Raw genomic sequence first — 21645 nt, 5'->3', positions numbered from 1 at the left:
CCATCCAGAGGTGTGACAATAATTCTCTGAGCCAAGAAAACCATGATATATTTGAGAGACATGACAGTCAATTTGTAATTGTAATTTTTCCTTTCAGTATGTGAGGGCCTCCTGCTAAAAGTATTGTCTCAAACCCTGGTTCCACAAATTACTGATCACAAATTGCTGATCATAAGCAAGATAATTACTTTCAGGTGCTCATGCTGTTTTATACAGTCAGCAATACTGTGTGCACACCCATGGTCTAGAGGAAAATAAAGGAAACCTCTGTATCATGTTTTGTGCATTACGCACATTTTATGCAAATATATTTTTATTGAACAGCGGCAAAATGTGACAATAATGTATAATAATATATAATAAACTATCCAAAAATCTGCACACAATCACAATGATAATGTTGAATGTTCTTCTTTTCCTTTATGCTTTTCCCTTCAGGGATCGCCACAGCGAATCAATTGCCTCTATCTAACCCTGTCTTCTGCATCCTCTTCACTCGCACCATCCATAAACCTCCTCTTTGGTCTTCCTCTAGACCTCCTGCCTGGCAGCTCAAAACTCAGCATCCTTCTACCAATACATTCACCATCTCCTCTGGACATGTCCAAAACATCTCAGTCTGGCCTCTCTGACTTTATCTCCAAAACCTGTAACATGTGCTGTCCCTCTGATGTTCTCATTCCTGATCCTATCCTTCCTGGCCACTCCCAAATAGAACCTCAGCATCTTCATCTCTGCTACCTCCAGCTCTGTCTACTATCGTTTCCTCAGTGACACCGTCTCTGGAATAAATTACACCTTTTAAATTTTTTGTATATTGTCAGCAGTGTTTATGTGCATACACTTTGGTGTGGATGTAAACAAACTTTTGTGGATAAAGTTAAAAACAAACAAGTGCATAATTTAAACTTGGCATTATCCATTGAATTATAATAAATAGAAGGAGGTGGTCGAGACCTACAAATACCTGGGACTGCAGCTTGATAACTGACTGGATTGGTCTACCAACATGGATTGTGTGTACAAGATAGGGCAGAGTAGGATGCAGTGGTCTCGTTTGTAGTGCATCCTTTGCGCTCTTGACGCACATTTTTTGACAGGGACGCATGACCATCGGACAATGTGGGACGCAAGCCTTAAATACTTACAATTAAAAAAATCTATACCGCCTTTTTCAGCAATTTAATTTTGGGAAAAAATACACCTCCATTCAACAAAAATATTCACAATTTATCCATTTCACCACTTAAATTTCGAACCCGGAAATCGCCATGATGTTTTGATCTCACGCAGGTTTCTCATCACTAGACTCACCTGCGCAACCAAATGGCAACATGTCTGCTCGTTTTACACGCTGAAGTGAAAGAGCGACGAGTAGTCCTACATTATCAACACGCCTCCAAAAAAGATAATAAAAAAAATAATTGTGTGGAGAAGGATCTTTCAGCTTGGTGCAGTGTCCAAAGGAGAATATATGAATTTAAGGCAAAGAAAACTATTGGATGAAAAGCAAAAGTGAGAAAAAACTGTATTACATATTTTTTTCTAAAACTTTTTTTAAATGACCAGGCTGTAGCATTTTGATAAAAAATATGTAATTTTACTTTTTTCCCCATTACTTAAGCAGTTATGATGTTATTAACAAAATCATTAAACTAGTTATAGAGTTTACATAGTTTGCATAAACGTGAAGTTGGGATGCACAAAATTTTATTGAAGCACATCCCAGGGATGCACTACTTTCTTGAGGCTGGGCTTGCGCTAGCCATTCGCCACTTTGCCATAGGCGAAGTACATTCCAGATTGGCTACAAGGTTTTTAGACAGTGTAGCCACAGTGGCATTCTTATTTTCGTGGGAAAAAGGCTAAAACTCACAACTTTTTCGCTCGCTAGCGGCACTCACTATCTCTGCTAACGAGCAGCGCTAGCGCCGCTACTGCCGCTCGCTAGCAGCTCTAGCCCCGCTATTTCCGCTAGCGACCGGCGCTAGCCCCGCTACTTCCGCTAGCGACCGGCCCTAGCGGAAATAGCTCCGCTATTTCCGCATGCCGACAGCAATAGCCGAAGTCCAATGAAAAACAACAATATTGTTTTTTTTACAAGCTGAACCTGCGAATTGATGTAATACAAGGCGAAGACGATCGATGAAAAGAATCCAGTGTTTTATAGTACAGTTTGTGTTGAAGTCCTCATTAATAAACAAATGGTGATAGCTGCGAGGGGGGAGGAATGGAGACAGACCGATTAGAAGGTCAAAAAAAGATATCAATACTTGTCTTAGACTTTTGATCCCTATGACCGGCAGGAATAACCAGTAAAATTTACTACTAAGCATTGAGTAATATTTTGTATGACTATCTTCACATAGTGAATGCAAGTTTTCAATTGTTGAATCTCACATTTATACCTGCATAAAGTAGGACAGAAATAAAGATAGTTCAGCTTGAACTGTTGACTTTAGTGTATTTTTGTAGGTAAACTGAACAGAAGATTTTGCCCTCAGAATGCATCAGAATGCAGGAAAACAATCTCTTTTTCTAAAAAATTTCCCAGGGGAGGCCCCCCGGACCCTCCCAACGGCCGTCGGTCGTCCGCACTGCACCGCTGTCTTGGACACAGAGTGTGGCTTTTTGTGGCTTGCTTGATTCTTTTACACAGCCACAGTGGCTTAGTCATACTACCTCCTAGTGCAAGCCCTGTGAGGTTAAAGGATGTATATTATGAGGAGGCTGGCCTCCTTCAACATCTGTTCCAAGCTCCTTCAGGTGCTCTCAGGGCTTGTTCTGTGGTCGGGCAGAGCCTGGACTCTGTGGAGACTGTTCTGGTGAGGAGGACCATGTCCAAGTTGAGAGCAATCCTGAGTCTCAGAATGCAGCGCACACACAGATGACGTGATTACCTACTAAAAATTCGCAATGTAGTAATGCCGTCCATCTTCAGGCGCACATAAGCGAGGGATTACTGTAATATATATGTGTGTACAAAAAAAAAGATATATATAGCATCATAAAGGTTTACATACAAATAAAATAGGTTGTGATACACCTTTTCACTTCACGTAAGCAGCTGTATCAATGACTTATTCAGCATCTGCATTGTGGGCCAACTATCGGAAAATCCTGCTTTTATCTGTACAGTGGCAAGTGTACATTGTAAAAATGCAGTATGTATAAAATCACATATGGATTTGATCAACTTAACGAAAAAAATTGCACATTAAGATTCAACCTATTCATTCCCAATCTACTTTGTAACATAAAAAACTTACATAAAAGATTATATCAATCAGATCTTACTCTGTAGAATATGTAAATTGTGCTGCATATTAACTTCTATATTAAAATCCATTCATTTATTTTCTTGTAGAAAAAAGATCAATTATCCACCTTGCGGGTCACAAGTCTGCTGGACGTGGAGTACACTCAGGATGAGACACCAGCTCATCTCAAAGTCACACAAGGGAAAAACAATCACTTATGCTCATAACTAGGGACAATTCCCCAATGCTGCATAATTTTGGAGAGAGGAATCTGGATAACCTAGAACCTATGGAAACAGAGAGAGAACATATATACCCCACATAGCAATGAACTGAACCTTTAATTCTTTACAAAGTGAAGCTCAACATAAGTTGCACTGGTCCTGATATTGTGTTAACTGTCATGCTTCTTTTACTTATGGAATGCTGACAATTAAGCTAATCAAAAGCACACACTGAAAAAGCACTGTTCTCCCCCTTTTTGTCAACCAGAATAAAACAAAAAAAGCATCGTAAATGTCTTAAAGTCATTTTTTAAGACAAAAAAGACGCCACGATGTACGCCAGGGCTATTCAATTAAAAGTCATGGGGTCCAGTTATAAAAATGTCCTCTTACTAAAAGGTCCGAACCCAAGTCGAGTTTGTGTCCTATAGCCAGCCCCTATGTCCACATTATCATTTATTATCAATTTTCAATGCAGGATATGTTTAACTGAGTGCACAGCTAGCTCTTTTACCTCACCAAATAAATTTCAAACCTTTGTTTGATTTGAGAACAAACCTCAGAATTAAAAATAAATTTCAAAAAGAGCTGAATAATCCTTTTTCTCGTAAATTAAACACATCCCAGCCTAAAGAACTGAAGGCCTATACTTCAAGTAAAAAAACATTAACATGTTCAGAAAGCATGAATAAAAACCAGCTCTTTCAGGGAAAAAATGCAAACAGAACTTTCTTCATGAGAGAAAGGGGCATGTGGCCTAGCAGTAATTTACTTGTGCACAAGTAAATTACTGACACAAAGTTACTTGTGCACAAGGTGTGCACAGAGCACACCTTGACTGTTTTGGAAAGCTCCCACTGTTTGGCACAGCCCCCCTCTCTTTTCCCACCATGACATGGTGGTGGAAAAAAAGAGGGCGGTGGTCTCTGTCATCTGTGGTGACAGAGACTACCCGCTTCATATCTATGTCCCTCTTTGTCAGCATCTTATTGCTGCATACGTGTCCCCTCCTCTTGTGTGTGTTAGTGGTGTTACATCCAGCAAAGAGCTTGTCTTTGTGAAGGAACATGACACAAACAAAAGCTGGACATTACCAGTAACATCAGTAGACTCATCAGTGGCCACAGATATGCATGGTGCTCTCTGAATATCTGCATCAAGCTATTAATATTTATGTTTTTCTGGTTGCTGTTGAAGTTGACATCTGGATTTGTTTGATTTTTTCACAGCTCGCCTTTGTTTTCCTTCAGATAATGTCTCAACAACAGTATTTAAGCACGTCTTCACCACTGTCCCATCCCACTACAAGATTTTTTATGTTGCCCCAAAATCCACAATGCCTTTAATGAACATTCGTTTGCATTTTGCTCCGTTATTTTGCCCTCAGCTCGGACTGAGATAACTTAAAAAGTTAAAAAAAAGTTAAAAAGCTAAAAAGTTCTGTGCTTTCATAGTGGCGCTTCACGTTACAATTTTTAATAAATACTACCTGTTCAGACCATATAAGGCACAATGGTTTTGAACTGCCTGATGGAAAAATAAACAAATATCTCAGTACTCATTATTAGGGTCATTCTCATGAAATTAAATTTCAGTTATAAAACATGCAAGTTAGTCACTGAACAAAATATAATAATAAAGCTGATAATGACCTCTACCTGGAACAACAACTGATTTCCTGATAAAAATTAATTATATATATAATTTATTGTGTTTTCTGCCAAAATTCTCATTACCGCAATGCATCTAGGTCTGTTTGAATGTACTTTATGTTGTTATTTTCACAGTTTAAAATACAAAGAAGCTGAAAAAAATTCATGGATGCTTTAACAGAGGATTTTAAGTGACTGAAAAACAAATAATCAATTATTCATATTTAATATTGTTGAAATCATAGAAAAATCAAGTGTCCGTGAGCCACGTATTCTCATCCTCCACAACATATTTGAAGGACTGTTTACAAATGTCAAGAGAACTTTAAATAAAATTATATTTTGTCTAAAGCAACACATGGACCAGTGTTTTCAAGATGGCACCTTTAACTTTTACTTTCAAGTTAAAAGTTAGATTTTCTCCTGCAAGACTGCTTAAACAGCAGTTGTGCTTATCATTACTGATACAGCATTTTTTCCTTATTTAAAAAACATTTTTATTTAATGAAGTTAGTATTTACTTAGTAATCATGGCATCTCTGTTGATAGTTTTCCTCATCCTCCGCAACACATTTCTCTCCTACCGCAAGACTTGAAGGCCAGTTGCGGTGGAGAGAACTTCTATTTCGGTAATGAGAAGTTTAAGCTATTACATTTACACTATAATATATATTATGAATTAATACTTTAAGTTACAATACTCTTATGTCTATAGGAAGTCAGTATTTTACAGTGTGAGGAGGCACACGCATGCACACACACACACTTTGTCAATCTCAAATATCTTGTAGGTCCGATGTAATCCCAGATTTGTTCCGTGTTGTGAGACATTCATCTCATGGCATGCTTCCTTTCCCTTTTCCAGATGTCAGAAATGAAAGCAAAATGGCCCACTTAAAACAACTCTGACAAAAAACAATGTAAGAAAAACTCACAAGACAGAATACACAAGCTGCCACCTCCCCACACAATTCCATGCTGTTTCAGGTGTCAACCACATTTGCAAATTAATTGTAGCATACCAGGCACCTTTGGCTAGCAATGACTTGACCCTTGCAATTTGAGAATAGGCTGCAGTCGTGAATGCAATCCCTGTAGTCCAGCTCAATCTACAGCCACTACAGCAGTTCCTATTCTATGCACCTTATAATGAGGTGCGCCCTATTCTGGTGAAAACAGTTCCAAAATAAGGCAGTCATTGAAGGAGAGTCTTCTAATCAGATGTGCCTTATAATCAAGTGTGCCATATAAATGGAAAAAGTTTTGAAATATGCCATTCAATGAATGTGCACCTTATAGTCCTCTTCTTCTCCTTTGGGCTTTTCCCTTCAGGGGTCGCTACAGCAAATCAGTTGCCTCCATCTAACCCTGTCTTCTGCATCCTCTCACACCAACTACCTTCATGTCCTCTTTCACTACATCCATAAACCTCCTCTTTGGTCTTCCTCTAGGCCTCCTGCCTGGCAGTTCAAAATTCACATCCTTCTACCAATATATTCGCTCTCCTCTGGACATGTCCAAACCATGTTAGTCTGGCCTCTCTAATTTAATCTCCAAAACGATTTATAACCCTTTTAGTCCAGTGCACCTTATGTATGAAAAAAGTTTTGGAATGGACCATTCATAGCTCGACCATTAACTGAATGTGTGTCTTACAGTCAAGTGCACTTTATAGTGTAGAAAATACTGTAGATCAACCAATCAATCAACTTTTATTTATAAAGCACTTAATCACATCAACAGATATTTCAAAGGGCTTTTACGACAAAGAACCCCAACAGAACCCTCCAGAACAAACGTATGCGACAGCATCGGCAGAAAAACTCCCTCATTGGGGATGAATCTCCAGGCAGGATCCAGATGACTATTTCCAAACTTCATCTTCTTCATCTACTTCAAGAAATCAATAGAAAGACGACAAGAGGAAGAGACAGGAAAATACTAAAACTGCGGCCAAAATTACACTACCCAGAAGAGAGACTTCTGGAAAAGACAAAAAAGATGGACATATTCAAAAAAACACTCAAAAGACTGCAGAAACAAGTGACCATCAACATGAAAGGCAGAGAAAAGTGGCGTCATCAGCGAACATACAACATTGTCAGAAGCAGCCTGAGGAGACTTATGAGCACTCTTGTAAGCAGTTTCCTTCACAGAAATGATGTGTCCAATGTGTTTATTTGGAAATCAGGAGAAATTTGGAAAAAGGGACCAACATTCTGGAGGAGAACCTTGACGGACCAAAGCCAATCTTCATTAAAAAAAAATTTGTCCGAAAATCCAATGCACAGCCCTTCCAGTTCCTCCAACTTTTTTGGGATTGGTCAGAGATGAATCTCGGATAGAGAAACACGCTGGCAAATCACACGCAACTTTGGCCTGAAAACAAAGAAGAGACATCAGCTTGAGGTTATTGAAACGTCATCCCCAGGGATGTTGTTCTGTGTTTGTAGTGAGAGAAACTTGTCTTGCATGTACAGGTGATACAGCAAAGACAAGTTATTCCCTTCAACTGGAAGGACATAACACTGGATCTTTCCAGATAGGGAAACATCATTTGGACGAGTGGATGACCAAATCTATGCTATTGACCGTGAAATACAAAGATAATATTCTTCTGGATAAAAGGCATAATTCAACTGAAAAGCTGAATGGAGCTCACTCAGGACCACCTCCCAAAATTCTCCATACATTTTTACAATATTAGGCACCAGTTTGAAAGAATGAGGAGCTTGAGAGAGACCCTGACCCAGAAAGAGATAATTGTTCACATGGACTACAGCAAGAACTACGCTTGCAGATACATCATCAAAATCATATAAAAATATAAATTTAACATTTTTTATTACAGCATAATTTCAAGTAGTTGTGCATGACTTAAAAATCAACTTTTAAAATTTTGAAAAATAATTGGCTTTCTTTATGGTATTGATGTTTTCGGTCCATTGTGGTAATGAGATTTTTATGGACATGTTTTAGAAAATATGTTCAAAAAGGTCTTCAATTGTTAGAAAATATTTTTAATTAACAATCAGAAATACTTTAGACTTTGTTATTGATGCCTTAAAAAGACATTTGTTGATGCAGATATTTTTAAAAATTCCACTCTTGAAATCTTTGAAACCAAGATTTTGTGAGAATGACCCATGAACCAGCGGTTTTCATCATCAATCTCCCTTTGTTTGGAGCAATTCTGTCCTCGTTGTCTCCCTCCCTCTGTGCTCCGCTGCAGTGGTAAACTCACAGTGGTAGCAGCAGCGAGCTGTCTCACTTCCAGGTGCGCTGACAGACAGGGTAAAGAAACGATCTGATTGGCTGAACTGAGTGGCACTATTACCATATTAACTGGAGGAGCAGCCCCTGCTGTCTGTAGCCGCAACCGTCAGAAAAAATTCTCCAAGAAAATCCACTCTCCTGAATTTATCATGGAGAGGTCACAGGTCCGGACAGAACCATCACATGATTCGGATCCGGACCGCCATTTGGTGACCCCTGACATACGCTAAAGAATAATTCAAGGCCTCTCCCACCTTAAAGGTTGTGTTTATTAATTCATGCTATTCAGCTGCCAGATGTCCAACTACACTGTACAGTAATCCCTCATTATTTGTGGTTAACGCGTTCCAGGGCCACCTGCAAAAAGCAAAATTCCACAACATAGCAATGAACCACTTATTTTATTATTTACGGTAATTAAAAAGTTTATGATCCCTCCCCATACTGATATTCCCACACTCTTATGTTTAAAGCACTTTTGTATTAAAGAAAAGTGTTTCTTTAATACACGGAACTGCTAAACATCTGCTAAGTAGTGAAGCCGCGCATCTTGAACCATGAATAAGCTAGGGATTACTGTATTTAAAATGTCTTGCCCCAAACTTATTCGTGATCCTCATAACTCTGAACACTGATAAAATCACTTCCACACAGTGATAATGGTCGTGCCTCGGAGCTCTCTCTAACAACACCCCCCCTGTTTTTTTTGTTTGCGCCACATGAATGCGCCACATGAATGTGCGCACTAACAACCGATCGATCATCATAGTCTGGAACTTTTTATAACTTTCAGTAACTTCTTTACTACGTGTTTTGCTCTTATTTTTCTTATTTTGCTCTTACTTTACTTTTTTCAGTCTGCTGAATGTCTGCTGAATGTGATTTCGATGCTCATTGTGTCGACAATATAAGGGGCTGATCCTACCGAGATCACCGTTGAACATCGCAAAGGATTTAAAACACAGTGTTTACAAATGTGACAAAATCAGTAGAGACAACAACAGATGTTCATGGACAGGAGGTAATTAAAGCTGTGTTTCCCTGCAATCATCACGGACAACAAGAGATCGCTGGCTAGAAACACCAGGGAGCTAACGCAGTCTAATGAAACATGGGATGTTACCGGAGAGGTAAGACAAAACGTATTGTATTCGTGAAGTGTATTGAACTGTTGGGCTAAGTCAATACTTTATCTCAATCAACACTGCGCGTCTTAACGAGATGTCTAATGTGTACACGTTAGGTCCAAAGTCTGTAAAAATGTTTTTGTGCGATTTAGTTAGCGCTCCGCTAGAGTGACATTTTCCACCGACGTAGGACGTAATATGTCACTACGTACACCGGCAGCAATAAAACAATTAGAGAACATGACAAAAAGCTACCTCAGGCACACTTCCGGTACCACACCTCCGGACTGTAACACATTTATTTGGCTAAAGACCCCCGACAACGGCATCACCAAAGAAACACACATTCATTCATTTTCACTGACTGCTTCATCCGCTTACGAGGGTCGAGGGGAGCTGGAGCCTAACCAAGCTGTCTCAGGGCGTGAGGTGGGGGGAAACACCGGGTGCGACGCCAGTGCACCGCGGAGCCACACAGACACAAACACAAACACACACACACACTCACTCCTACGGACAATTTGGAATGGCAAATTAACCTGAAGCGCATGTTTTTGGAGGTGGAAGGAAGCCGGAGAACCTGGAGAGAACCCACGCGGACACGGGGAGAACATGCAAACTCCTCTCAGAGCGGGACTCAAACCCAGAACTGCCTTGTTGTGCGGCAACAGCACTTCCCACTACGCACCGTGCTGCTCATTACACACATATGAAGCGAAATTTATACTCCTGGATATCAGTTACGTGGTTGTGAATGGTAATAGAGCAGCCACGAGGGAATTTAAGATCAACGAATCTATGGTTTGAAAGTGGAGGAAGCAAAAGGATAAACTGCACCAAAATTAAGAAAACGAAACTTAGTTTCTGTGGCAACAAGGCAAGGAGTTGGAAGACGAGCTGGAGCACAGCATTAACCTGTTCCAGCTGACTCCCAATTATTTTGATATTCTTCCTATTCTCTATGATGCTTTGTTCAGATAAAACCTGCTTTTACTTTGGCCCAAACCAGGTTAAAGCAAGTGGAACAGTCTCCTATCAAAAACCATCTTTTTAGCAACTTTTGCCTTCTCAATTACAGCCATGACAATGTTGACGCTGGGCTTGCACTAGGAGGTAGTATGACTAAGCCACTGTGGTTCAGTGTAAAAGAATTGAGCAAGCCACAAAAGGCCACATTCTGTGTCCAAGACAGTGGTGCAGTGCGCGGACGACCAATGCTCATTGCAGGGGGCATGGGGGGACACCCCCCCCACACTTTAGGGGGTCCGGCGGCCTCCCCCGGGAAATGTTTTAGAAAATGGGGTTGTTTTCCTGCATTCTGGTGCATTTTGCGGACAAAATCTTTGGTTCAGTTTACCTACAAAAATACACTAAAGTCAACAGTTCAAGCTTAACTATCTTTATTTCTGTCCTACTTTATGCAGGTATGAATGTGAGATTCAACAATTGAAAACTTGCATTCACTATGTGAAGATACAGTCATACAAAATATTACTCAATGTTTACTCGTGTAAGTTTTACTTAGACTAGAAGAAATTTTAACTTTGACCACCACCAACACCATTGGTATGCCATAGTTTATTTTATTTTATTTTTTTAATTCAACAACATGATTTTTCATTTCAATTTTAAAAGGCATGAAAAATAGCAAGCGAGGTGAATACATATTTACATGCATCGCTGGTTATTCCTGCCAGTCATAGGTATCAAAAGTCTTAGACTACAAAACACGTATTGACAATATCTTTCATTTACCTTCTGATCGGTCTGTCACCACTCCTGCCCCCTCTCAGCATTCACCATTTGTTTATTAATGAGGACTTTTAACACAAACTCTACTATAAAACACTGGATTCTTTTCATCGATCGTCCTCGCCTTGCTGTACACAAATACGCCGGTTCAGCTTGTAAAAAAACAATATTTTGTTTTTCATTGGACGAGAGGAGGTCATGACCCGAGTGCATATTTAATGATCAGGAGCGTTCATGTCACTTCAGCTATTTCCGTCGGCATGCTTCGGCTAAATTCCGTCGGCATGCGGAAATAGCAGCGCTAGCGCCACTCGCTAGCGGCAATAGCAAGCGCCGCTAGCAAGCGACAAAGTTTTAAGTTTTAGACTTTTTTCCGTAAAAATAAGAACGCCACTGTGGCTACACAGTCTAAAAACCTTGTAAATTCCCAATCTGGAATTTACTTTGCCTATGGCGAAGTGGCGAATGGCTAGCGCAAGTCCAGTGACGAAAGATGATTCATATTGTGAAACCAACTTGAATGCCATTGTTAAAATGGCTTGTGGTGTCTGCTTAACTTATTGACGTCTGCAGACGTCAGTTGGATTCCAACTTTTGAATTATGTTTTGAGCAAAACGGGGTCTGGGGGACCTCCTGAACAAAGCCATACTTCAACAATAATACAGTAAACTGATCCCCTGCAAACGGCAGCAGTACTTCTTTTTCAATGACATCAGCATGTATTATGAGAAGATGAGAAGAGACGAGAAAGACAATAGTCAAACTTTGTAAGTGGGAGAAATTCAGGCAGGTCACACTTGTGTCGCGATTGTGAGAAAATACAAAATCAAGAAAGGTTTGAACTTTAAAATCACATCCCCTTCACTGCAATCCCTGGACTGTAGAGTTGCCGCTGGACTCACTAGATTCACTATAGCTGAGACATTAAAAAATAAAATACATAAATTGAAGTTTGGTCAAAAATTGGCATTTTTGGTGAAGTCAGCCCATGCTCTGCTGCCGATAATTAAAGTACATAAAAAGGTTTAAAAAGAAATTCAGTTACTCTAACTCCATGGTACAGCGGCCATATACTGTACTTCCGATGCAAACAGGTAGCAGTCTCTCCTACTTCCTACACATATGAGGGGACTCTGCCGTCTTTTTGATTGGACTTGTAAAGTGAACGGCATACTCAATGTCACAAGTTGTTTTAACAACCTTGTGGAGGATAAGACACCTAGACACCTCTGAACCCATAGCTGTTATTGGATCAGATCAGACCACATTATTGAATTCATCCACATTAGTGCTCATGAATAAATATTTCAAGTGATTATTAAGTTTTACATCTATCTAGAGATAATAGCTTATGGTTTGGTTATAAAAAATTTGCTTTACCAAAGAACTCATGCACACAAGTGAATGCCTAATGTCCTAAGCCTAAACCAGGGGCTGGCAACCTTAAACGTTCAAAGAGCCATTTTAGACCAAAAAAAAAACCTCAAATCAAACCTGTCGGGAGCCGCAAAAAAATTATAAGCCTTATATGAAGACAACACAAGCTCTAAGTGTCTATATTAGCTATGTTAGCCTACTATCAAATTGATAAACTAGTCTACAAATACATAATGACATTCATGATTATTTGCAACGCATCCTGGAGAGAATGACACACTACATGACTACTCTGCTGTACCATAGTTGGTGCTTTCAGTTTATCTTCCATTATTATATTACTGTATTATGTTTTGTTGCATTGATGAACTTGTTAAATATGTTCCCAAATGCAGCTCACATATCGACGATCGCTCCTAAATACAGTAATACCCGTTCAGTGTGTGATGGTGATTGCTTCTCTGTACTCTTTCAGGGAGGGGAGGAGAGGGAGCCTCGCTGTACATGCCTGATGAATACGGCCAGCTTGAGCTCCAATGACTAAAGTTTCCGCTCCTGGGGACTTTCATTGTGCATGTTTAGGTAACGTGTTCTAAGCAGAGCTGTTGATCCAATCGTTTCTTCTTGCGGCTCATCAGAGTTTACATACCTGCACAACAGCGTTGTCTGTTCAATTTCGATCACCTCACAGGACTCATCACGTTTAATTGAGTATACTGGAGTTGAATTAATGTCCTTGATTTGCTGATTGGTGATGTTGCGTGTCCTTTCCTTCACCGTCTTTGCAGAGAGAAGCTCTAACTTTCTGTATCCACTGTTTGTTTTCATTATTTTAATAAATGAGTCCTTCGTGTAATTACCATCTATTAGAGATATAATTGGGGGGACTGTTTGTGTGTTGGAACCACCTTATCCACAACCATAACTCCGGTCAGAGAGGAGGCACCACACAGGGAACAGTTGATTTCTGGCATGTAATCAGTAACTTGTAGCATTACAGAACATAATTTCGTGACTCGGTTTTGTATTTCAGTGCGCTCTCCAGAATCGCCTCCATCCAATGGATGCGTCCTCCTTCAACAGAGCAACAAGCGCTATCCGGTCCTGAACCCGGTCCCAATTTCACCCTCTACAAGAAAACCTGACCTGCAGACAGGCCATTCATACATAATATCACACCTAATAAGGTTGAACAAACTGAAACAGGAACACACTTGTTTGGACTAATGATAATAACTACAGTATTCACATCGCGATTATTGACAGTGCAATTAGCAGCTGGCATGACCAGCGTGACCAGCACGTAACCAGCACACCTAGTAACACGACCAGCCTTGCTAGCGCAATTAGCACGATTAGCACAGCAAGCATAATTAGCGCGACTAGCACTTCTAGCATGGCTATCACGACAAGCCTCACTGGTGTAGCTAGCACGATTAGAGCAGCTAGCGCGACTTTCAATTACCGTCTAATCTGTATGAACTCTGGGCTTGCGCTAGCCATTCGCCACATCGCCATAGGCGAAGTAAATTCCAGATTGGCTACAAGGTTTTCAGTTTGTTTAGCTTTTTAGTTTAGTAGCTTTTTTAGTTTTTAGCTTGTAGCGTTCTTATTTTTAGGAAAAAAGGCTAAAACTTACAACTTTTTTGGACTCGCGACAATCCCCGAGCGATAACAAAATTTTCTCTCGCTAGCGGCGTCATTTCCATAGGCATGTGCCGACAGAAATAGCAAACTGAAATAGCCGTAGCATGCCGACGGATATAGCGGCCGACGGAAATAGCCGAGGCATGCCGATGGAAGTAGCAGCCGACGGAAATAGTCGAAGCATGCTGACGGAAAAAGCCGAAGTGACCCGAACGCTCCCGATCATTAAATATGCATTTGGGTCATGACTTCCTCTCGTCCAATGAAAAACAAAAAGATTCTTTTATTACAAGATAAACAACAAACCACCATTTATTTCTGTAAATGAAATAAATGTAAGAAATAATTATATTAAAAACTCAATTGAAGTGACGGCACTGATTAAGTTTATTTTGAAATATAGCGACTTACAATCAGTGCATTCAACGTAGAAGAAATACTGATCATTTCCAATAAAAGGGTGAACAAGTCAATCAAATAATAATTACAATAATGAGAATTAGTGGTTGGGGACCACTGATCTAGGGGTAACGGGAGATAATGACACCTGAAGTGTATTCCGCACGTCCGGTCTATTCCACAAATTGGTTTTCTTTAAGGTGACTGCAGAAAATCCCGCTGCACAAAAACAGTAGGTTGGAAATGGAAGCAGGGTTTTCGACACTTTTTCAGTGACCTCAGGATATCTGCCTTGACTTTAATCCAGAACACTGGTGCAATTGTGGTCTTAATTTAGGGGTAACCTTTCATGTGACTGAGACCTGTCAAGCGGGACAGACGCGCTATTTGTCTGTGCGTCATTCCGCACAGAAGTCACTTTTCAAAATAAAACATTTTCAGACTCCAAAATAAATAAAACGGAAGTAAATTATTTTCTCTTTCTGTGCGGCCCGGTACCAGTCCACGGCCCAGGGGTTGGGGACCACTGCTCTAGAGCACATGTCAAAGCGAAGGCCTGGGGGCCAGATCCGACCCCCTAAAGAATATCTATGACCCAGGGCTGGATGATATTTAATTATATCTAGGACAAAGACTAATATCTGGAAGTGGATAAGAATGTCTGTTAAAATTCAATGAACTGGTTGAAAACATTTAAAGTCTGAGTATGTTACCAAACATCTCTCATTACAATATGTTGTCAATTCTGGGAGATGGGAATTTTACAAGCCTATTGGCTTCTACTCATCAGCCCTTTTTTATTGGATGTTGTTGATGTTGTAAATGTGATGAAGGAGGGGAGTCTGTTATATTAACATGTCAGAAAAAAATAAACCAAATAAATAAATAAAGAAAAAATAATTACTATTAGAACCGGCCCACAGGCCACAGTCACTTTCTGGTCTTTTGCACGCACCAACACTATTTCCCACAATGCAACAGTAGCACGTGAAGTCACCGCAGCACAGAAAGCGGGCCTCTGCTTCATTATTCATCAGCCGTCAGAGCAGAGGAAAACTTTCAGCTTCCCCCCTCCTCAAAAATGGCTAAACTGAAAGTGGATGCTGAGAACAGGGCTTTTTAGGCCAGGTGGCAGTCAGAGGACATGTTTATGGAGGTAAATGGAAAACCTATGCGTCTTCTCTGTGGAGAAAGTTTAGCTGTAACAAAAAAATATAATCTAAGAAGGCACCGTCAAACGTTTCAGAAACACACAAAGACATGACCTTTTTTTGAAGGAAGTTAATTTTTTGTCTGTGTACCTGGGAGCTTATCCCAGCCGTCCGGGGACATGAGGCAGGGGACACTCCAGGCGCGACGCCAATGCATCATGAAGCTACGTTGAGACACACAGCCAAAAACGCATGCACACACTCACATCTACTGACAATTTGGAAATTTCCAATTAACCTGAAGTGCTTGTTTTTGGAGGAATCCAGAAAACCCAGCGAGAACCCATGCAGACACGAAGAGAACATGCAAACTAAGCACAGGCCTACACCCCCTAACAACTGTAGTCAAGGGGCGTCGCCAAAGTACCGCTCTCACTGACCTTCTGTCTGACGGCAGAGCAGTCTGCGGAGAGCACCGGTGACCGGCTACGATAACGTAGCAAAACATAGGGAATTTTCAACAACTCTATTAATAAAGTTTGACTGACTGATCTCAGTATTTCCCAACCATTGTGGCGCTGGAAATAACCCACTTTAAACTTAATTGGTCTAAAAAATGCAATTGTGCTGTAATCTGGATTCTAGTAACGGTCCATTCTATTAGTCTGCGGAAACACATGGAAAAACTGGCATAAAGGCGAATGAAAGACCCTTAAAGCTGAACTTCCAGCCTTTTCTGAAATTTCAAGAGCAGAGTAGTGACTAGACAAAGGTGTGTGGTGTGCTGCTCTGATTTGCAAATGTAGTTGATAGCTCTGGGGGAGGGGGCGGAGGGGCGCAATTTAAACTTGTGTATTCTGTATGGCAGCAACGTGCTGTGAGATTCACGGCGGTGAGACACCGACGTTAAAGTCAGGTCTACGAGTAAAACAGAGCGTCATATTTGCCAGTAAATTAGCAGCCTGACATTAAAAACTGGTTAAAAAATAGTTTAGGACACACAGTGCAGCAGCAAATAGCTGCACCTCACCTCCGAGTGGACTACCGATCGATTGAAACAATATTTAATTAATAAACGAAGACGAACGTTGGAGCTTAAATATCTGCTTCGAACTTTAGATCAGGAAATAATCTGCCCTGTTTGAACTGAGTGGTCCACATGTAATGAATTTAACCAGTTTTTAATGTCAGGTTTTTTAATATGCGTATTGACTTCTTTCTAAGATGGCAAAGTGATCAAGTGATCAGGTTTCCTTGATGAGGCTCAGGTTGGCTTCATTGAAATAACAATAGGGTCAATCACAGTTGATTAAAGGTACTCACAGTCATGAATGCTCTAGCTAGTGGACGGATAACGCAACTACAGCCACTAGTTTTTTAACATCTATTTTAATTATTTTTATTATATGCGCCTTATAATCCGGTGCACCTTATATATGGAGTAAATTAAAAAATTAACAATTTATTAAAGGTGTTCCTTATAATCCAGTGCGCCTTATAGTGCAGTAATTTGGTACAACACCTTATATGATGCAGAGCTCGCTGGTTCACTGATGTGGCATTCACAAAGCGGGATAATTGTTGGCAATATTCGGCAAGTCTTCCCTGAAAAAACTCCAGAGGCACATCAGTGTGATCGGGGCGTAATGTCTTTAAGTGGCACCTTTATTTATTTGGTTTCATTCTGTCCGCTGCCAGCATTTCAAGACACAGTAAACACACCAGTCTTTCCTCATCTCCCACTGGAGTCACAGTGAAGCCAAGCCCTACAGCCACTTTGTCATTTTGACTTGCTTTTGTCTTATTATCTTCGTCTCTCTCCGCCTTTCTTGCATTTCTGTTTAAAACTTTTTCATGTTGTCTCTTGAGGGTTTGTTTACTGCACTTCATATCGCCTAACCCTACACCATTGCGCTAATACTCCCTGCACACAATCTAACAATAAGAACACCACTGCTAACTACTGTAGTAGATGTGCAATTACTACGGTAGTAGTAGTGGGGCGCCTTAGGGGTCACAGCCCACTATTTGAGAAGCGCTGCTCTAGAGCATCCTGTACCTTTACGTTTGCGTAACTCCAGAGGCACCAACAATGCCAATACCTGTTTGATGCTTTGTCATGGCATTTTAACAGCAGCTCTCTTAACCCTTATAGCACTATGATGGCGGCCGCGCATGATGTTTTTAAACCATTCTTACGAGACAGTAACAATGGTTTAATAATGGTGCATGTGTACGTCAGTATAGATGTGAAATTATCTTCCGGTTTTTATTTGGAGCCAATTGACCCTAGAATACCAGAGTTATGATTGTTTAAATCTGATGTAAGACAAGTGGTTCGAATGGCTTCTTTTATTGGTATAATCAGATGGCAGACACCATATTTCTATCCAAGTTATCTCCATCGTACAGGCGGGGATGCATTTATTCACGTGATTCGAACAGGTCTCGCAATTCGTGCATTTTGTCACGTGATGCAAACATTTACCGTGATTCGTGCATTTTGAAGTTGTGCTGAAGATAAACATACTAAGCATACCATGTTAAATCATTTTTAATGTGGTAGAGACAAATATCAAAGGTACCAAAAAAACTAAGTTAAACTGATGTATTTTTCTGGCGGAAACCTTTCTCATTGTGCCCATACATGCCCAAACCTCTCTAAATCAGCCACAAATGTCTTAACAAACTATTTATCTTATTATTTACGGTAATTTAAGCATTTACGACCCTCCCCATACTGATATTAAACCACCTTCGACCTATATTACCTTTTCCCACCCTCTTATCGACTGTTTAAAGCATTTTTGTGTCTCACATAAGTCCGAGATTCACGGAACGGAGCGCACTTCCGGATGCCATCAGCTAATAAATTGTGTGTACGGTATCACGTGACTGGCTACCAAAAATCCGTGATGAGGTAAAGTCGCGAGCGTTGATGCACTAATGCACGAGGGAGCACTGTATTTGGCTTTCGGGTGAGATTTATGAAATACAAAAAAGTTTACACTGCAGTGATATATCGTGAAAGTGGGGACTAAAGTAGAAGCATGCAATGGTGATTTTAGCCATCTCAAACAATATATTTAAACAAAAGTCAACAACACCGGTGCACATGGTACCACAAAAAATGCCAGCATCTCAAAAGCATGTCCTGTATCCTTGAGCATCAGTTAAAGGTTGACAATGACATCTTATGCTGTTCATAAGTCAAGTTATTGCTGAGATATGGTATCCCAATTTTCTTGAAGTGCTGCCCTCAACTCATTGAGGTTCTGGGGTACAGAGTTACGACCTCCTACCTGGTAAATCAGCTGATCCAAAATAAAACTTATGGGATCAGCAGATTATGTAGAAAGGTCTGGAGAAAGTGCAAGCCACTTTATTTGAGGTACCTCAGTCTCCAGAAAACATGCTACCACTGCAGACCTCGAAACTCATTTCGATGCCATAATGAGTGTAGAAAGCTTTTGAAAGACATACAAAACAATGATTTTCAGCATAGAAGTATTGTGGAAACAGGGCTTTCACGTAATGCGTTTCTACTGCACACATCCCCAAAGCTGAACTTTTGGGGTTTGGCGACAATCTCAGAGGAGCCACTGTAAGTCATGTGAGGATTTTGCTGGATCTGGGCTGTGATTTACACAAGGACAGTTGTAAGGGCCACTGCAACATTGCAACATTTTTCATTTTGAAAAAAATAACCAATCACTTAAATCACAACAAAGAAGTCTATGTCTCATACACAAAGCATCAGCCAAATAACCTAATTCATCTCTTGTTGGTGGAGGTACTTAGTGTTTAAAAAATGCCAAAGTCACAAACTTTAACAAAAAGATTGCACCCGTGAACCCAGCTTTGTCAAATTTTCATTGCTATGAAAAGATTGAACAGCTGACAAGTTCAGCAACAGTTAGCCAGTTCTGCCTCTGCCTGTAAGCTTAACATAAGACAGTAACACAATGAAAACAAGAGCAGACAAGCAGCAGCTACACATCACAGCACAAGACAGAGGAGACACCTATATTTTTGGATATATTTTACTGGTGTCAACAATAGACGGTAGTGTGATAAATTCATCAAACACTTGTTGCACAAGTATAATATAAAACCATTGTGTCCTCAACCATTCCAAATACACTGACCTTTTATTGCACTGTTTATAACGAGATAAATTTGTTTATGCATTCAGTATTTCTATTCGAACGTACGATACAACCTACAACCAACTTTTCAGAATTTTTACACATACTGTATTTTGCATTATTGAAAACGGGCGGGACAAAAAAGGTCTCAAATTGTCCACGATTTTATAGCAATAAATGCTAGTGTGATGTCTTCGGAGTCGAACATATATAAGAAATGGTTTGTCAGTAAAACATGCATGTGCTCAGTTTCCAGAATGGTGCATCATGTCAAAAATTAACGCAACAGCACTCACAGTGCTACAGTTCCTAGTGTGTGTTAAGGAATATTGAGGTTTAAAGAATGCATTGAATTGTGTGCTAATTTGGGGTAAAATAACTTTTACGATTGCCGAACTGAGTAGCGCAATATTTTACGGAATAGGATCCATCCCGCTACTCCATACGCACAAATCAAGTTCACCTGATTAACTATCTCTTAAGAATTCATGAAAGGTTCTTCAAAGTACACACTCACAATAGAAATAATAACTGTAACGCACACAGTGGAATCAAAGTAACATCTACCTGTTGCCTTTACTTTGCACTACATAGATTTCGACTAAATTCAATTAAAAACTCTATTACTCAATAAAGTTAAATGTATCTAAGAATTAAATTGGTGGTTACACGTGCAAATAGTGTTGAGGCCTTTACCTGGTCCATCAGATGCCGACAAGGCAGGTGAATTCAGTTTTGGCCGCTTTGAGTTGGGAGGTCCGACGTCCAGCAGGTTTTCAGTCATAGTTGTTGTCTTGTCCGGTTGGTTTCTTAAGTCGACAATTAAGATTACCTTATAGCAAGGAACTTTAAATACTAACCTGAAACTTCCCGGTTAGCACATTAACAAGTTAGTTGCCAGCTGACGTTAGCTAGGTGGCTAATAGCTAGCTAATTGCCTGCTACCAGCTAAGTTAACTGTTAGCTCTGGCTGAGTGTCTTTCAAAAGAGATGCAATAGCGCCCCGCTTCGCCACCGCCATTCACCCCATGATAATCCAACACCCAACACCCACATTATCATCGTTAAATAACCCCTAATGATATCTTTCCCATTAAAAGTCCGACTGCGAAATGAGGATCCAATAAATCCAAGTGGACTGCCTCATTCCCTGGCAATGTTCATAATTTCTAGATGCTCCAAGTATCCATTTTGCGTAACGTCTAATTTCTTCATGCAACAAACGCACAAAGCCCCCCAGAAGATGCACGACCGCATGAAAATACTATATTTTTGTAAATCACTTCGAAAGTCAATATATGGTTTTCCCTTGCCACCGGTAAACAATACTGCTCTCAGATGGCGACAGGGGCTGAATCACCGCACTCCGAAGGGGAAATCAGATGTGCGGAGCTTTTTTCCCCGACGACCACAGATCCAATTCCCGATTTTTCGTAGAAAATGTGTCCTAGACGATGTTAGGATGTCGTTTTCTGTGGGTGGACGTCGTCATATCACGATAATGATGCTCGATTTCTATGTATAATCCCGAGTTGTACTGAAATCCTTAATCCGAGCCACGACAAGATGGCGGCTGTTGATTCCTTCGATACAAAAAAGTTTTTTTCTTTTCCAGATCGGCTGGCGGGGGG

General features: G+C 40.3%; 1 protein-coding gene across 3 annotated transcripts in view; it reads right to left on the bottom strand.

Annotated features, from left to right (window-relative positions):
- Nucleotides 1–21590, bottom strand: part of crebbpa (CREB binding protein a) — a 67205-nt gene extending 45615 nt beyond the window's left edge. For all 3 annotated transcript variants that reach the window (XM_068320548.1, XM_068320549.1, XM_068320550.1), the window contains exon 1: nucleotides 20711–21590. In XM_068320548.1, coding sequence (XP_068176649.1) covers nucleotides 20711–20798 — 88 coding nt within the window. In that variant the 5' untranslated portion in view covers nucleotides 20799–21590. The remainder of the gene's footprint in view (nucleotides 1–20710) is intronic.
- Nucleotides 21591–21645: the final 55 nt, after the last annotated feature.

This window comes from Antennarius striatus, chromosome 8 (assembly GCF_040054535.1).
Source record: "Antennarius striatus isolate MH-2024 chromosome 8, ASM4005453v1, whole genome shotgun sequence".
Lineage (NCBI taxonomy): Eukaryota > Metazoa > Chordata > Actinopteri > Lophiiformes > Antennariidae > Antennarius > Antennarius striatus.
Note: the sequence above shows the minus strand (reverse complement) of the source record. Positions and strands in the feature narration are given on the sequence as shown.